This window comes from Macrotis lagotis, chromosome 7 (genome assembly GCF_037893015.1).
Source record: "Macrotis lagotis isolate mMagLag1 chromosome 7, bilby.v1.9.chrom.fasta, whole genome shotgun sequence".
NCBI lineage: Eukaryota > Metazoa > Chordata > Mammalia > Peramelemorphia > Peramelidae > Macrotis > Macrotis lagotis.
In genome coordinates, this window is record NC_133664.1 from 14,802,251 (window position 1) to 14,818,222 (window position 15,972).

General features: G+C 47.1%; 1 protein-coding gene and 1 non-coding gene across 6 annotated transcripts in view; both read left to right on the top strand.

The window, feature by feature from the left end:
• The window catches only part of PALS2 (protein associated with LIN7 2, MAGUK p55 family member), a 59,570-nt gene that overhangs the window by 39,198 nt on the left and 4,400 nt on the right, over nucleotides 1-15,972 (top strand). For all 5 annotated transcript variants that reach the window (XM_074195493.1, XM_074195492.1, XM_074195494.1 and 2 more), the window contains 4 exons: nucleotides 1,382-1,534; nucleotides 8,093-8,245; nucleotides 8,725-8,952; nucleotides 15,461-15,592. In XM_074195493.1, the coding sequence (XP_074051594.1) occupies nucleotides 1,382-1,534; nucleotides 8,093-8,245; nucleotides 8,725-8,952; nucleotides 15,461-15,592 (666 nt within the window). The remainder of the gene's footprint in view (nucleotides 1-1,381; nucleotides 1,535-8,092; nucleotides 8,246-8,724; nucleotides 8,953-15,460; nucleotides 15,593-15,972) is intronic.
• LOC141494627 (U6 spliceosomal RNA) lies at nucleotides 461-563 on the top strand. The gene has a single exon (XR_012470519.1). It is a non-coding gene; the product is annotated as a U6 spliceosomal RNA (small nuclear RNA).

Sequence of the window (15,972 nt, forward strand, 5' to 3'; positions counted from 1 at the left end):
TGCCTGGCCTGTGTGAATTTTCCAGAAAGGCAAGTGTCCATCTGACATTCTAATGTGTCCAGCCCATCGTAGTTGCCCTCTCTGTGGTAAGGTTGGAATGCTAGGCAGTTTAGCTGAGAAAGGACCTCAGTGTCTGGTGTCTTCTCCTGCCAGGTGATCTTCAGGATCTTTTCAAGGCAATTTGAATGGAAGCAACACAGTTTCCTAACATGGTGCTGGTAGACTTGTCCTGGTTTCACAGGTGTAGAGCAATGAGGTCAGCACAACGACTCTAGACCTTCAGTCTGGTGGTCAGTCTAATAGCTCTTCTCTCCTACACTTTTCTTTCGGAGTCTATCTAATACTGAGCTAGCTCTGGCAGTGCAAGTGTCAACCTCATTGTCAACGTGAACCTCCCTGGAGAGGATGCCCCAAGGTCAGTCAACTTGTCTGAAGTCCTCAGAACTGTGCTCGCTTCGGGGGAGGTTGGAACTCTAAACTCTAAAATTGGAACGATACAGAGAAGATTAGCATGGTCTCTGTGCAAGGATGACACGCAAATTCGTGAAGCGTTCCATATTTTTGTGTCAACATAAAAATGCAGTGTTAAAAATCAAGTTTGAAAGTAAATGAATGGGACAATTTTTGTTACCACTATTATGAATTTAATAAACATTTTTTAAAAAGTAGACTACATAACAAATTTACTACTTCATATATATATCTTTTCATTTGTATACTGAAGTTTTTTATTTGATTTGGTTCATAATAACAAATACATTTTTTAAAAGAAAAAAAATAAAGTCCTCAGAACTTCTCCATTTGCTGTAATTGATGGTTCTACATCTGGATCATTCAGTGCTGGCTGATGGAACACCTGGGTTTTCTTGGTGTTCATTGTTAGACCAAAATGCGCATGAGCAGCAGAGACTCGATCCATCCTTTGCTGCATAGAGCGGACCATCATCTGCAAAGAGAAGATCACGCACCAACTCTCCCTTCACTTTTTGTCTATCATTTGTCTAATCTAGAAAAATCAGCAAATTCTGGAGAGAATCAGGCCTTCTTAGCCAGCATTCAGTTAATATTGTTTTTGAAAGGAGTCGTGACCAGTGACTTGAAATCTTGCTTGTGTTTTATACTCAATTAACATTTTGTAATCAGGATCAGACTGAATTATAAATCTCATATCATTTGTAAAACGGTATGAGGGGGTGTCAGGAAGAACCTGTGTGTGTGTGCCTGTATAACAATGAAATTAAACTGATATGAATCAAATATTAAAATAGTGTGGTTCTAAAATAATTTTTATGAAAAATTAACAGTTCAAGAAGAAAGCATTAAGTGGATCAAAAGGGATGAAAAGTAATACTCCTGTTAACATAATTTATCATGATTTCAGGCTCACGAGAGACTAGAAGATTCTAAACTTGAAGCTGTCAGTGATAATAACTTGGAACTGGTGAATGAAATTCTTGAAGACATCAGTCCTTTAATAAATGTAGATGAAAATGTTGCAGAGCTGGTCGGTATTCTCAAAGAGCCTCACTTTCAGGTAACCTTTCCCTCTTGTGCCTTACTCCCATCCGTACCTATCTTGAGTCCTTGACTGTGTGACTCTTCTTTTACCAATTAAATTTCCAAATAGCTGATATTATATATTCAGAATGGTACATTTTTTTCTTTTGTCATCCTGACCTTTTTTTCTTTTGTTTTTTAAATTTTATTTATTTAAGGCAATGGGGTTAAGTAATTTGCCCAAGGTCACACAGCTAGACAATTATTAAGTGTTTGAGGCTGGATTTGAACTCAGGTCCTCCTGACTCCAGAGCCAGTGCTCTATCCACTGCACCACCTAGTTGCCCCATCCTGACTTTTTTTTTGAAGAGTCTTTAATTTGCTTATGATGTCATGTTTTATTTCTGTCATATATCCACTTGGAGTTTCTTTTGGTGTGTATTGTGAGATAATGATCGAGACCTAATTTCTGCCAGACTGCTTTTCCAATTTTCTCAGCAGTTTCTATTTTGAATAGTCAATCCTTACTCAAGGAAGTGAGAGCTTTGTGCTTATCAAATACCATACCACTGTTGGTTTTTCTGTGAGCTGTTGGGTGCCTAATCTGTTCCATTGATCACTCTCTTTATTTTTTAATTAGTACCAAATCATGTTTTCTAGTCCAATTTGAGATCTGGACTGCAAGGCCCCTTTTTACCACATTTAACTTCACTTTTCTTGGCAATTCTTGATCTTTTGTTTCTCCAGTTGAATTTCATTTTTTTTTCTCTTATAGTTCTGTAAAGTAATACTTTGGTCATTTGTTTGGCTATGGCGCATAGTAAAGGTTTAGGTAATGTCATATTTATATGATAGCAAGCAATTAATACCTTCTCCAATAATTTTGTAAAATTATTTTGTAGTTACATTCACATATTCCTTCATGTGACTTGGTAGACGGTCTCAGATATTTTATGATTTTTTAAAAATTATTTTGAATGGAATTTCTTTTTTCTACTTTTTCCTGCTGAGTTTGTTTTATGTCTCATAACTTTGCCTGATTAATTTTCCAGTCAATTTTAAGAGTTCTCTAGATAGTATTCTCTTGCGTGTAATTTTCAAAAAGTAAGAATTTTGTTTACTTTTTGCCCGCGCTTATTTATTTATTTATTTTTTCTTGTCTTATTCTTTCTACAACTTATCACTCAGTAAGGCTAATGCTGGACATCCTTGCTTTATCCCTTGATCTTTTGGGCATGACTTCTAACTTTTCTCTGTTACATGGAATATTTACTCTTGGATTTGGATAAATACTATTTACTATGTTAAGAAAAAGTTGCTTATTCCTTTAAAGTTTAGTGATGTATTTTGTTAAAATCCAACAGAATTTATTAGATTTATAACCTTTCTTGCACTGAACTAATCTTGAATTCCTGGCATAGGATATGTTAATGTCCTTTTTTTTTTTTTTTGCTAACTTTAAAATTTTGGGGTCAACATTTATTAGGCATATTAGTAGTTTTCTTTGCTTACTTTCTCTTTCTGGTTTAGTTATCAAAAATGATATATATGTCCTAGAAAGAAATTGGAAGAGTCCCTTCTTTTTCTATTTTTATAAAGAAATTAATTTTCTTTTCAATCTTGTTAATTCATTTCTAAATACATCTGGTTTTGAATTGTTTGACTTTGGAAGTTTTAATAACTTGTTCAATTTCTTTTTTTCTCATTCAGGGCTATTTCAATAACTGGTGTTTTTTTTAAGTCTGAGTATTTTACATTTTTGTAAACTTCCATACACAAACCATCTATGAAATATATCCCAAATTTGGCTACTTAAATATTTGAAATATTTATGATGACTTATCTTACCTAAAAAGGGAAATTGATTTCTCTTTTGACCTCCATTTTGAATTTATAAATATCTTAAAATATTTCTAATGGAATTTTTTTAGTCTTTCTATAAAATGCATGATAATAGTTAAAGAGACTTTCATTTATAAGAACAACCCACTTAGCTAACATGAAAAGTGGGGACCTGAGGATGTTTTCCCCTCCATACTCATGTGGATCTTCCCTTTTTCTTCTTTCCTAATCTCTTTTTCTCAGTCCTTGTGACCAGAGATAGATTTTAGAGTTGGCCAGTTGAGATTGGTGTGCCATTTATGGCCCAAGAACAGAGCAAAACTGATTGGGTGACCTGGATTTTTGAAGTCAGTTTGCTTCATTATCTTACTGTCCTTTAGTTGACTGGAATGACCACCAGGTCAAAATATATCAGGGAAGCTATGGGGTATCAGGAAAACCTGAGTTCAAATGCTGCATGAGATGTGTGCCTGCCAGGTGACACTGGGCAGGTCACTTCACCCCGCGTGCCTCAGTTTCCTCATCTGTAAAATGACCTGAGAAAGGAACTGGCAAATCCAGTATCTTTGCCAAAAAAACCCAAATGGGGCCACGAAGGTTTAGACAACGACTGAAAGCAGTGGAACAAGATCAACAAACTTGATTCATCTCTGCTGAAGAAATGACCTGTTTAATCCAGAGGCCTAATGGCAACATTTTGATGGTCCAGCCTGTCACCTGCTGCTTCTCCCCCATGATGCTCCCTTTCCCATCACTGATCTCCCTTCTGGTCATCAGCCCACCCACCTCCTGCAGGCACTCTCTCCTTGACCTCTCTTGGCTGATCTCTTCTGAGATCTTGTCCGTCCCCAGTTGGTCCCATGATGCCCCCAGTAGACAAGGCTTGTTTCTTGACACTCTACCCCTATGGGAGGTATTGGCTTCCTGGTGGGTGTTCCCTAAAGGTGAGCTGACTAGCCAACATGAGGACTGGGTTGCGTTTGTGGGTCCCTAAGCCACAGTGCTGCCCTTGCCAGGTGCCCTTCTCTCAACCAGCTGTTATTAGGCTTCTAGTCACAAATGCCTTTTCCACACCCTCACATATTAACTCTTTAGTGCAAAACCTGAGATATTTAGAAAGAAACTGGTTTCAATGCATTCATCTAGCAAATATTGATGTAGTTTACTCCTTTTTGGTCATGTCCAGCTCTTTGTGACCCATTTGGGTTTTCTTGGCAGAGATTGTGTAGTGGTTTTAGCCTTTTCCTTCCCCAGCTTACTTTACAAATGAGGAAACTGAGGCAAGCAGGTGAATGTCTACCCAGGGACTCCCAGCCATTGTCTGAGGACTTGGAAAGAGGAGTCTTCTGAACTGGGCACTCTGTCTGCCACACCCTCCAGCTGGTTCTCTTTTCCCAACGAGATAGAAATCATGCTCTAACTCCTGTTGATTGGTGGCTGTCCGTCTCTCGGTGACTGAACCAAACGTCTCAGCAATGAAACAGAATTGATCCAGGTCCTTCACTCCAGCCGAATGAAGTGCTCAAAGGACGATTTTAATAACTGTCACGTAGAAGAGTCAATTTCCAATAATTCAGCAGAGGGAAAAGAGGGGAGACCCAGGGTTGAATTAGTGGATTATTTCAGGGATGTGGTGCAGAGTGCAAATGGTGATGCTGTCCTTCCTGATTCATGATGTTCATGATGTGTCAGTCATTAAGCAGTGATGAAGTACCTGCTGTATGTCCAGGGCTGGTGATTCAAGGAAAGGCCAGAGAGAGCTCTTGCCTTGCCAGGAGTCTAACAGAGGAGATGAGCTGAGAATGACTCTGCACAGACAAGAGATAGACAGGAGAAAATGGAGGCCATCTGTCGAGGGGAAGGAGTTTCTAGTGGAAGATGATCTTTGAGCTGGGACTTGAAGGAAGCCCCAAAATTCAGGAGGCAGAGATGAGGCAGGAGAGCCTGCTAGGCAGGGGTCCAGCCAGAGGCAGGATCTTGGGGGCAGGACAAGGATGAGAGAGCCAGTGATGGGGAAGAGGCTGGGTGGTTGCAAAGGCCAGAGGGGGCTGAAGCAGGAGGAACCTTGAGACCCCCAACGTTTTCTCTTTGATCTTGGAGGCTACAAAGAGCAACTGAGGTGTATTAAAGAGGCAGTGATATGGTCGGCCCTATCCTTGAGTGAGGTTAATTTGACAGCTGAGTGGACTCTGTGGAGTTGGGAGAGCCTTGGCGGAGGGATCCCCCCATGTGGGATGGTGAAGGCCACAGCAGGGGCAGGATCCCAGGATGGAAGGCCCATATTTTGAGAGACGTCATGAAGGCAACGTTGACTGACCCCAGAGTAGTGAAGAAGAAGCCTGGGCAGCTCAGGGCCAATGGGGAGTTTCTTATGGGGACTAGACCTCCAGGAAGAGCTAGTGCCCAGGTAGATGGAGGTTAGAGAGGCTAGAGCTGAGGAGAGCCCAAAGGGCAGAGGGTCCAGGACGAGCCCAGGGAGACCACCATGGTTGGCATGCACGGCCTGAGTAGAGATCCTGTGAAAGAAACTGAGGCAGGTGGTCAGAGAGGCAGGATGCTCTAGAGAAGGGGGGGGAGTAAAGGGTGGGGGGTCATCACTGCCACAGGCTTCAGAGAGGTGAAGAAAGGGGGGGGGTCTGAGTTTTCTTCTGTCCCTTCAGTTTTGCTTTGGGCACTGCCCACCTTTGAAAATTCCCATCCCCTACACAGTCTGTTGAGCTGGAGGCCTGCCTTCGAATTCTCTTCTTGATTAAGGTGGGAGGATCCAGGGGAGGCTCCTTTTGCTAAGAGTCCTTCAGATGAAGGATCAGGATGTCCTGATGACCTCCAGCTTACTTCCCCAGAAATCATGCTCTAACTCCTGTTGATTGGTGGCTGTCCATCTCTCGGTGACTGAACCAAATGTCTCAGCAATGAAACAGAATTGATCCAGGTCCTTCACTCCAGCCGAATGAGTGGCAGGCAGTGGGACAGAGTGGCGAGGACCTCTGGGCTCTTCTGAGCCGGGTTTCTGTTTCTTAATGACTGATGTGGCTTTTCCCATTGGACATCCTGTGGTCTTCCTAAGCTCAGGGGTTCTAAAACTGAACTCCGCTTCTTTCCCCCAAATTCTGGAAGAGAGGAGACCCTCAGCAGCAGTCTCTGCTCCACTCTCCTCCTTCTCCCCCTCTGTGCCAGTGCACCATCCAAGTGGCTGCTCAGCCACACGGGGGGCTTCTCCGCTGGTAATTGGCTGAATCCTGTGGGAGCTTTCTGCTCATTGCATAGAAGGGAGGCTCTTTCCTCCCTCTCCCCCTTCAGACACAGTTTGGACACAACATTATCCGTCATCTGCCCTGGTCACACCGCTCTGACTTGCCAGGAAGGGACTTGCTAGGTCCTATAAGAACACACCAGGAATCCTTACATTTTGGGACCCTCGGCAGCAAGTCCACAAGGAAGGCTTTCCATCCAGTAGGGAGGAGACTGAGGCAGTCAGATATTGCGACTCATCCAGCCTCAACCAGCTCATGCATCTCTAGGCTCCCAGCTGACCTCGGCTCCTCCATGCTCTAGGCACGGGGGTCCATCCGGGGCCCTTCAAGTTCTTCCAAGTCTCGTTGAGTGTACCTTAACACAGTGTATGCTCTGACCACCCCCAAAGTGACCCAGTTCCTGTGGGCAAGCAGTTTCCTGTATCGAGGGATGTTGTCCTCCTGACACTGCCCTGCCTGTGGAGCTCACTGTGGAACAAATCCCATCACTCGCGTTAGCTGAGGGAAGAACTCCAAGCCAATGAGGAAAGAGTTGAAGTTGATTCTTCTAGTGGGAACTCTGTCCTGGAATGCCTCTAGCTCCTGGGTCCTCCTTAGGCTTTCTTGTCTCTGAGGTGACATCTCTGGCTTCTTCCTCTTGGACCCCAGACCCCAACCTCTCCAGGATGGTGTCTGGTCAGCGCGCAGGATTCCTTTGGGGCTACCTAGGAAAGACTCATGGGGTTCCAGGGATTCCAAGAGCTCCATCCCAGGCCCCTTGGACCTTCTCCCTTTGTTTCTCACCGCTACAGTAATACAGAAGCTTCTGGGGAACCTGAAAAGTCATGACAGAGAGAAATGAGGCGCAAGATGCTCAAGAGTCTGAACACAGCGGGGGGGGGGGGGGGAGTCTGTACAGGCACAAGGAGTAGTGGCGAGGGAGTGGGAGTGTAGGGGGCAGGTCTGCGTGAGGCTTCGGTAGCTTCGGCCTTCCACAGCGAGCAGGTCAAGATGAGTTTGGGGGTTTGTGATTCATCTTGGAGTCTGGGTCAGAGCCCAGGAGCTGGGGAGCAGCAGCTGAGACTGGGCTGCAAGGGGTTCTGAGCGACCCACCCAAGGAGGGGATGTTCCTGTAACATTGTGGCCACCAGGACGTTTTTCTGGAAGAGCAGGGATGAGCTCTTTTGAGCTAGGGCAGAGGGGAGCAGGCCTGGAAAAGAGGGGCCATGCACATCACATGCTTAATAAACGGGAGGATGGAGGTAGAGTGACCCGAAGGGACCGGGTCAGGCTACAGGGACTGAAGCATGTTCCAGTGAAAAGTATTGATCCTGCCAACAGAGCCGGGAGAGGAGCAGGTTCTGTGTATGGGCGGGGGGACTGGTCTTGTATCTGTTGAGTTTGGGGTGTTCTGAGCACATGGATCTGGTGAGGGAGCAGGCTGGGGCCCCTTTTGTTCAGAGGAGCCAGCCCTTGGCAGGCCTGTGGTTCTAACCCCATGTCTGGTCACTCTTTTCCAGTCCCTTCTGGAGGCCCATGATATCGTGGCATCTAAGTGTTATGACTCGCCTCCATCCAGCCCAGAAATGAATCATTCCTCTGTCAACAACCAGCTGCTGCCGGTGGATGCCATCCGGATCCTGGGGATCCACAAGAAAGCAGGGGAGCCTCTGGTGAGAAAGGAATGAGAACTCAGCTCCCCTTAGTTGGGGAGCTGTTGGGGAGGGACCCTCTTGGCCCCCTGGCCCATCAGTGGCGCTCTGGTGGCATCATGATCCCCTCCATGTCATGGACATGCAGATACCTGGAGCATGCTCCCTGAACCCCTCTTCTAGGAAAGCTTGCTACTTGGGGCCAGTAGGATTGTCCAGAGATGTGGTCTGCATCTGGGGGTGGGGTGGCAAGACCCTAGGAAATGCCACCTTTCAGTGAAAGTGGTACCCCTGCACTATGGGCATCCAAAGACACGAGTCCTCCTTCTTGCTCCATGTTGTCCTCATTGCCCTGGGACTGCATCGAGGGAGAATGACAGAGTCAAGAGGGGAGTAGCCACCGGGCTGCTCTGCCCCAGCCTGTTCTCCCAGGGCAGGGACTGGGACTGACCCCTTGGTAGTGATGTAATGAAGGTGCTGTCATTGCTCTTATCCCTTAGGGTGTGACATTTAGGGTGGAAAATAATGACCTGGTCATTGCCCGCATCCTTCACGGGGGAATGATAGATCGGCAGGGGCTCCTTCACGTCGGGGACGTCATCAAGGAGGTCAATGGCCATGAGGTCGGGAACAACCCCAAGGAGCTCCAGGAGCTCTTGAGGAGCATCAGCGGCAGCGTCACATTGAAGATCCTGCCCAGCTATAGGGATGCCGTTACCCCACAGCAGGTGAGCATGGAGCGGGGCTTGGGCTGTCCCCCCTAAAGAAGGGTTACGTAGAGATTGCCGGCTTCCATGAGGTTATTTTAGTAAGCTCAACCAACTCCATGAAGCCTTTGCCTTGTGCAGAACCTGACCTGGCCCCTGCCCCAAGGAAGCTTCTGGTCTGGGGGGAGGAGGTAGCACATAAAAAGAGAGGAGAGAATGGAGGGGTGCCCAAGGGCAAGGTCACCCCAGGCTCTTTCCCAGCTACAGAGACCAGGGAGGGCTTCCTGTAGGAGATGTCATCTCAGTGAGGCCTTAGAGCAGAAGTGGCATCTCCCAGGTTGTCTGGGGACTTGGGGGGGATGAGGACCACCCTCTAAAGGTAAGGTTTGTGTGGAGGCAGCTGCGAGGCACGAGGGAAGAGCACAGGACCAGTCTGGACCCGAGGGCCAGCCCAAGAACGTGGATAGTGGCTTCCTGAAGATGGGCTCTTGTGGAAGAGGCGGAGGGGAGAAGTGTGAAGATGGCAGCCTGGAGGAGGGTGGGAGGACGCAAGAGAGCTGGGAAGTCGCAGGGCTCATTCTTACCAATCAACTGGTCATGGAATGGGAGCAAGGGACACAAGGACTTGGAAAATGGCTGAGTCGCCTGGCCCCAAATAGAAAGAGGTTTTGAAAGAGGGTTCTTAAAGCTCATTTTGCATGAATGGGGAGAGGTGGCCCTTGACCCTGAGGGGCTGGAGCTGAGGCCTGGAGAGGCACCTGGAGAGGACCCAGTGACGTGGATGGCTGAGGAAGGCAGGATGGTGGGCAGGAGGACGATGGTGCCTTGGAGACCCTCCCCCTTATTGTGCCTGTGTCTCCTGGGCCTTGCTTCTTGTCATGGCGGCTTTCCCGTGGTCATGCTGCCTCGTGTGAGGACCATTCTCTTTCTAGAATGAAGGGGGATGAGGAAATCAGGTCAAAGTGTGGCATCAGCAGCAGAATCCTGCCTGTGCTGCCTCTTCCCAGCCAGGCCCAGGTTCAGTCTCACTGCTAAATGTGGTATGTCTTCATTAAGGAGATGGTTTATGGAGTCCCTGCTACGGACTGGATACAGGGGTGAACAGGACCCGGCCAGGGTCCTCTCGGAGCTTGAGATTGTGTAGAAATTCAGGGTCTGGTTATTCACTGGACAATATGTGACACATGTCATACCTGAGCAGTCTGGATGAAAAACTCCAGGAATGTGGAGAAAAATGGGAGATTATCTGGGGTTTGGGGGACCAAGGAAGATACCCCCCAAGACCACAGGGCAGGGTGTGGGCAGGAAACCCAGATTTCTCCAAGCATGAGATTTACTGAGAGAAGCCTGGAGAGCTGGACCAGGGGAGTGTGGATGGCACTTGGTCAGGGAGGGCTGATCAGTGGCTGGGGTGAGCCAGCCATATGACATCATCTAATGATAGAATCCCTTTTCTTCAGGATATTCACTGCTTTGGAGAGCGGTGAGGCTCCCTGTGGGCAGAGCCTGGGGATGCAGATCTGGACTCTGACAGCCAAGGAGCCCAGCTTAATTTCAATGTGCTCTCCATCCCTTCTTGTTTTTCTTCTCCCTCTCCTCTCAAGCCTGTTTCTGCACCCCATCATTCCTAAATAGAAGTTTTTAGTGGAGTTTTTTTAATGTACTTAAATTCTAAAATCTGGGCTCATAAAATCTCTCTCCCAGACTTTTGAACATCTCTACACAGTGTTCGAATCCATAATTGCTTTAAAATAAAATATTGTTCTGAGCATATGCAGGAGGCCAGATCCAAGTTGGCTACTCCATTAGCATGCTGCTTTATCATTCCCCTTCCTACGCAGAAAATTCAAACCAAAGGCAAGCTCTGCTCCCAGAGTCCTTGGCGGGGTCCAGGAGGTGGAATTGTTGGTTTGTGAGGGGGGCTCGAGAAGGCAGTGGGCCAGTGGCAGAAGGGGCAGCGTGGCAACCCCATCCAGAGCCACCCTCCACCGTCTGTGACCCCCTAAAGGTGTCTCAGGCTGCCAGGAAGCAGATGGTTAAGGAGACGCCCAGTAGAGGGGAATAGGAATGAGTTCTTGTGGGTGAGTTCTGCCCCGAGACTTTCCTCTTCTCCCAGGGTATCAGACCCCTCCTGTCCCACACCTGACCCCCAGAGTTCACCAGGGTTGGGTCCTGCTTTGCCCCCCCCAGATCCATTTCTTGCATCCAGGCCTGGATACCCTCTCCCCTCTGCTGGGCCTTGGCAGCTGCTTTATTTGTCTTGTCCAGATGCCTTAAACTGGATGTGGCCCACTTTCCTCCCTACTCAAAGCTTGTCCCTGCCTCCTTTGGACCATTGACCTCGATTCCTCTCTCCTAAAGGAATGCTTTCATCCCCTGCCGACATCCCTGCCGGCCGGCTCTTCCTCCTCCTCCTCGGTCAGCTCCTTCTCCTATCCGCTCCCACCTCCCTCACTTCTCCCTATTCTTGGTCACTTCCCCATTTCTGTTTCCTCTGCTGGGCTGGTCTTTGCCCCTCCATCTCTCTCTGGGCGCCACATTGGACTGTATTGGACTGCCCAGGTCAGCCTTCCCCTCTCCTCCTCCCTTTCCAGCCTACACTATGCCTGCCCATCCCATGGATGGCTTTTACTCTTTGCTAGAGGCAGCTCACACCTTCCTCCCTCTGGCTTTATTCACACTGTTTCTTCCGTATGAGTCGTCCTTCAGTCCCATTGCCTATCCACGTTTCAAAGCCCAGCTCAGAGGCCATCCTTGCTTCAGCATAGTTCCTAACACATTTGAATTTCTTAGTCCTTTTTACAAGTCTGTTTCGTTGTGGCTGTGTTTTACCCTGATTCTATTCTCTTCCTCACTCCATTAGAGGTCAGTGTAGGTGGAGTCGCCTTCCTTGCATTCCCCCACACCTTCAATCTGAATTTTTTTTACTGTTCCAAACACTGAACCCACAATGGCAGTAGGATTCTTGGGATCAGAAAACTCTTAAAAGTTCTGTGGCTCTTTAATGTTTAGGAACCATGAAACTCCTGCAGCTGAGTGATTAAACTGATTTTTTTCACTGTATAAATTTCAACAACAATTTTTGACTTAATTAAGGTACTTGAGCTTTTTTTCAAAATGTCTGTGACTTTTCTGTAATAGTGTCTCTCTGACCTGGCCTGTCTGTCCTTCCCTGATGCTGAACCCATTCAGGGCTTTCTGCCTCAAGGAGAAAGGAACCTGTCTTGGCCTGGACAGGGCTGATGATGGGTTACTCTTCAGCCTAGGCCCAAGGCACCCACAGTCTGATCGAAGCAATCAGGAAACAACTGGGGAAGGAAGGAAAGATCCGGACTGCATCAGGGGTGTCAGCAGGGAAAGCTGAGGTCGAGGGCGACCAGGAGATGTGACCAGAGCAGAGACTTAAAGGAAGCCAAAGAAACTTGGGGGATCAAGCTGAGCATTCTTCCAAACCTGGAGGAAGGTCAGATGAAGGCCCAGAGCTGAGAGATGGAGGCTCTTATTTGTGGAACAGCGGGGAGGCCAGCATCCTGGGATCCAAGAGTGGGGGAGACTGGACTGACAGGAGGGACCCCAAGGCAGGAGGGAGCCACTCGAGTTTATTGAGTTGACGTGATCAGACCTTCATTTTAGGAAAATTACTTTGGTGGCTGAATAGAGACTGGACCAGATCAGGGAGAGCCTGGAGGCTGGCAGACAGCCCTCCTCCAGCAGCCTTGGTCTAGGTGGAAGCAATGAGGGGGTCTTCCCAGGGCTGAAGCTATGACAGAGGAGAGAAGGTGAAGTTGGAAGCTTGATGGCAGGGTGGCATTGCTGCCTTTGTTTGAAGCAGCCTAACAGGGAGTTGGGTCCAGAAGTGAATGACCACAGGGCACAAGTGATCTCTCTTCTCTTGGTGATCTCTGTGGATGTGGATCATGAAACACCATCAGTCTTGAAGACTCCAAGGTCCACCTGCCTCCCTGGACATGTTACTGAGGATGACTTGTGGGCGAGATGTGATACGGAGGTCCACCCAGAAATGGCAGGTTGTAAAGATGCCGGGCCAGCTGTGGAATGGCCAGCCAGCCTGGGTCCCCCAGCCTGTCATAGCTTGAAGGAAGCTTGTCATGGGTACAAAGAAAGGAACTGGAGAGGAAGAAGGCATCAGGCTGAGATCCACTTCATTGAAGAGAACGCCCATGCTCCTTGAGGTCTGGAAGAGGAGAATTCACCCAGAACTCTTGATCTGACTTCTTAAAGCAGACCCACTGAGTAGATTTGAACCTTGTAGGCTGATGTCCTTGAAGGATGGGTAGAGAAGGCAGGAAGGAGCAGGGTAGGGGCAGCTCTGGGCACCTCCCCCTCTTCTTGTCCATCCGGGTCCAGAGGCCTTCAGTGTTTGTGGGCCTAGACTAGAAGAGCTTCAGGGCTGCTGCTGCTCCCTCTGCCCAATAGGGAGCCCTTACTGGGAAGAGTGAAGCAGAAGGAGGTGCTGGAGCACCGCCAGGTTGGAGCTCGTGCTTGGGCTCAGGGTTAACTGCTTCGTTGATGGGTGGGAACCACGTGTTTTTGGACCTCTGTATGGACAGACTTTGAACACCACAAGTCGGGTAGCGTGTTTCTTTGTCTTCACACCAACTAAAACATCTACTACCAAACTTAATCCTCTTTACTTGGCCAAAATACTGAATTGTATGATATTGTCCAGTGGTACAGTTTAGTGTATCTCCTTTTAGAATTTTATCCCAGAAGAAAACCAAGCTGACTCACTGGTGATTTCTAGTGCTACATTGAGTTTTTCCAATCTTAGTGAGTTTTATTTGATTATGGTCCACTAATTTCATCAAATACTAAATAGCTAAATTATAGTAGTAGGTCTTGCAAATTGCTCTCAGATTTAATCATTTGCATTTAAATTTGTTCTGTAAATCATTCTCATATATATGTTAAGCATTCCATAGTTCATTAACATTTATAAAATTTACTGTAACCATATGAGGAAGGTCGGATAAATATTTTCATCCCTGTTTAGATAGGAGGAAATAGAGACTCAAAGAAGTTCAGTGACACCTGGCTAGTAACTCTCTAAGGAAGGCTCTAGCCCATTTCTCTGAACTCTCAGTCTAGACCAGTTACTCCTCATTGTGTGGCAGGGAAATCCTATGTATGTGCAGGTTTCATTTGGGGCAGTAACTTAGCATAATTAGTATTTTATGTTTTTCTCCTTATTAATCTGAATAAAGTCATTCAAGTCAGGAAATAATAAGTGAGAAGGACGTTGGCAGCCCCACAGGAAGGAGCTCATTTGAATGCCTTATGCTTATGTTTCTTTGAAACATACTTAATTTCCTTTGTTATTTTAAAAATTGCAGTCAGTGAGTTGTCATTATAAACTAAAAATTCATCATGTAATTAGTATTGAAACTGGAATGAAAAGTCCCCCAAACTTTGACAACAGAAGTCCTGAGGGAGTAACTTTGAGGGGCTGCTCCTGGGAAGGTGCGCCCATGGTGGCCGGGATGATGATGCTCACGCTGGAGTGCCCATGGAAAGCCTCCATAGGTCTGAGCCGAGAGCGGCTCTGGGACCCTGCTCCGCCCCCCATTGTGCCAGCTTAGCCATCCAGTGTGCCTTGAACAAGGTCACGGATGGTGCTTAAGCATCATTTTTTTTTAAATGGACTAATAATAGGGCAGCTAGGTGGCGCAGTGGATAGAGCACGGGTCCTGGAGTCAGGAGGACCTGGGTTCAAAGTTGGCCTCAGACACTTCATAATGACCTAGCTGTGTGGCCTTGGGCAAACCACTTAACCCCATTTGCCTTGCAAAAAAAACACAAAACAAAACCTAAAATAAATGAATGAATGAATGAATGAATAGAGAAATAAATGAATGAATAAATAAATGGACTAATAATAGTTTGTATTCTGATTCTTGTTATTGTTTTACTTATAATCTGCTTTGTATCTTCAAAGAAGATAATGACAGAATCAGCAGACACAGCTAGAAGAGTATGAAAAACAGGACTTTTTCCTGATAGTTTTCTTAATTACAAAATTCTGTTATGGCTTAATAACCAAAAAATGGTTTTAAAAACACAATGGCCTGTGGAAACGTATTTCAGTTATTTTTACTTAATGAATAGGAGCCATTTGTTGTGTGCCTGTTCTTATGTCTAGTGAAAATTGATTATGATGATGCAGGGGACAGAAAGCGCTTTTAGGTTAAAAAAACAAGGATGGTCACTTTAGACAGAACCGCTGCCAGCATGCTCTGCTCCGGCCTTGCTTCGAGGGGCGAGGAGCGGCCGAGCGTGGGCTGGCCAATGATGTTGGACTTGGATGGACAGGAATGCTGCCTCCAGATTGGATTGCAGTATTTTGGGGTATTAAAGAATATTTGGTATCGGTTTGCTCAGCCTCAGCAGCTGGAGGGCTTCCTAAGCATTCCCTAGCAGAGGTCAGCCGGTCACCAGACAAAGTGTGGGACTTCCAAGCTCACCTGTGGCCGTCCCAGCTCTCATCCCATTCTCTGAACCATCCTTTCAGGTTTTTGTCAAGTGTCATTTTGACTACGACCCCTACAATGACAACCTGATTCCCTGCAAGGAGGCCGGACTGAAGTTTTCAAAAGGAGAGATTCTTCAGATCGTCAATCGCGAAGACCCAAACTGGTGGCAGGTGAGTCAGCTTCTCGCCACGCTGATGGTGCTTCCCATGTGTATTCTGAGGTGGGCCCCTCTTAGGCTGTGCAGAGACACTTGGGTCCACTTTTCCTCCACCGTTCCTTCCTCAACAAACCCATTCCTTTCATAGATGTCTTCCATCTGCTGCGTGTGCTGATTTTGTGCAGAGACTGGATTTGGGTGGAATGTAGTAATTACTCCGGGGGTGACCTGGAGTAGTCTCCTCTGGGCTCAAGGCTTGGGGCCTGGGGCCCACGCACAGGATCCGAACCCCCAGGGGCTCCTGGGCTTGGTTCTCTCGTAGGCACAGGCACCTTGAGGCCCCTCTGGAAGGCTGTCCTTTATCACGGCTTATGCTACATGGGCTTGGTGGGT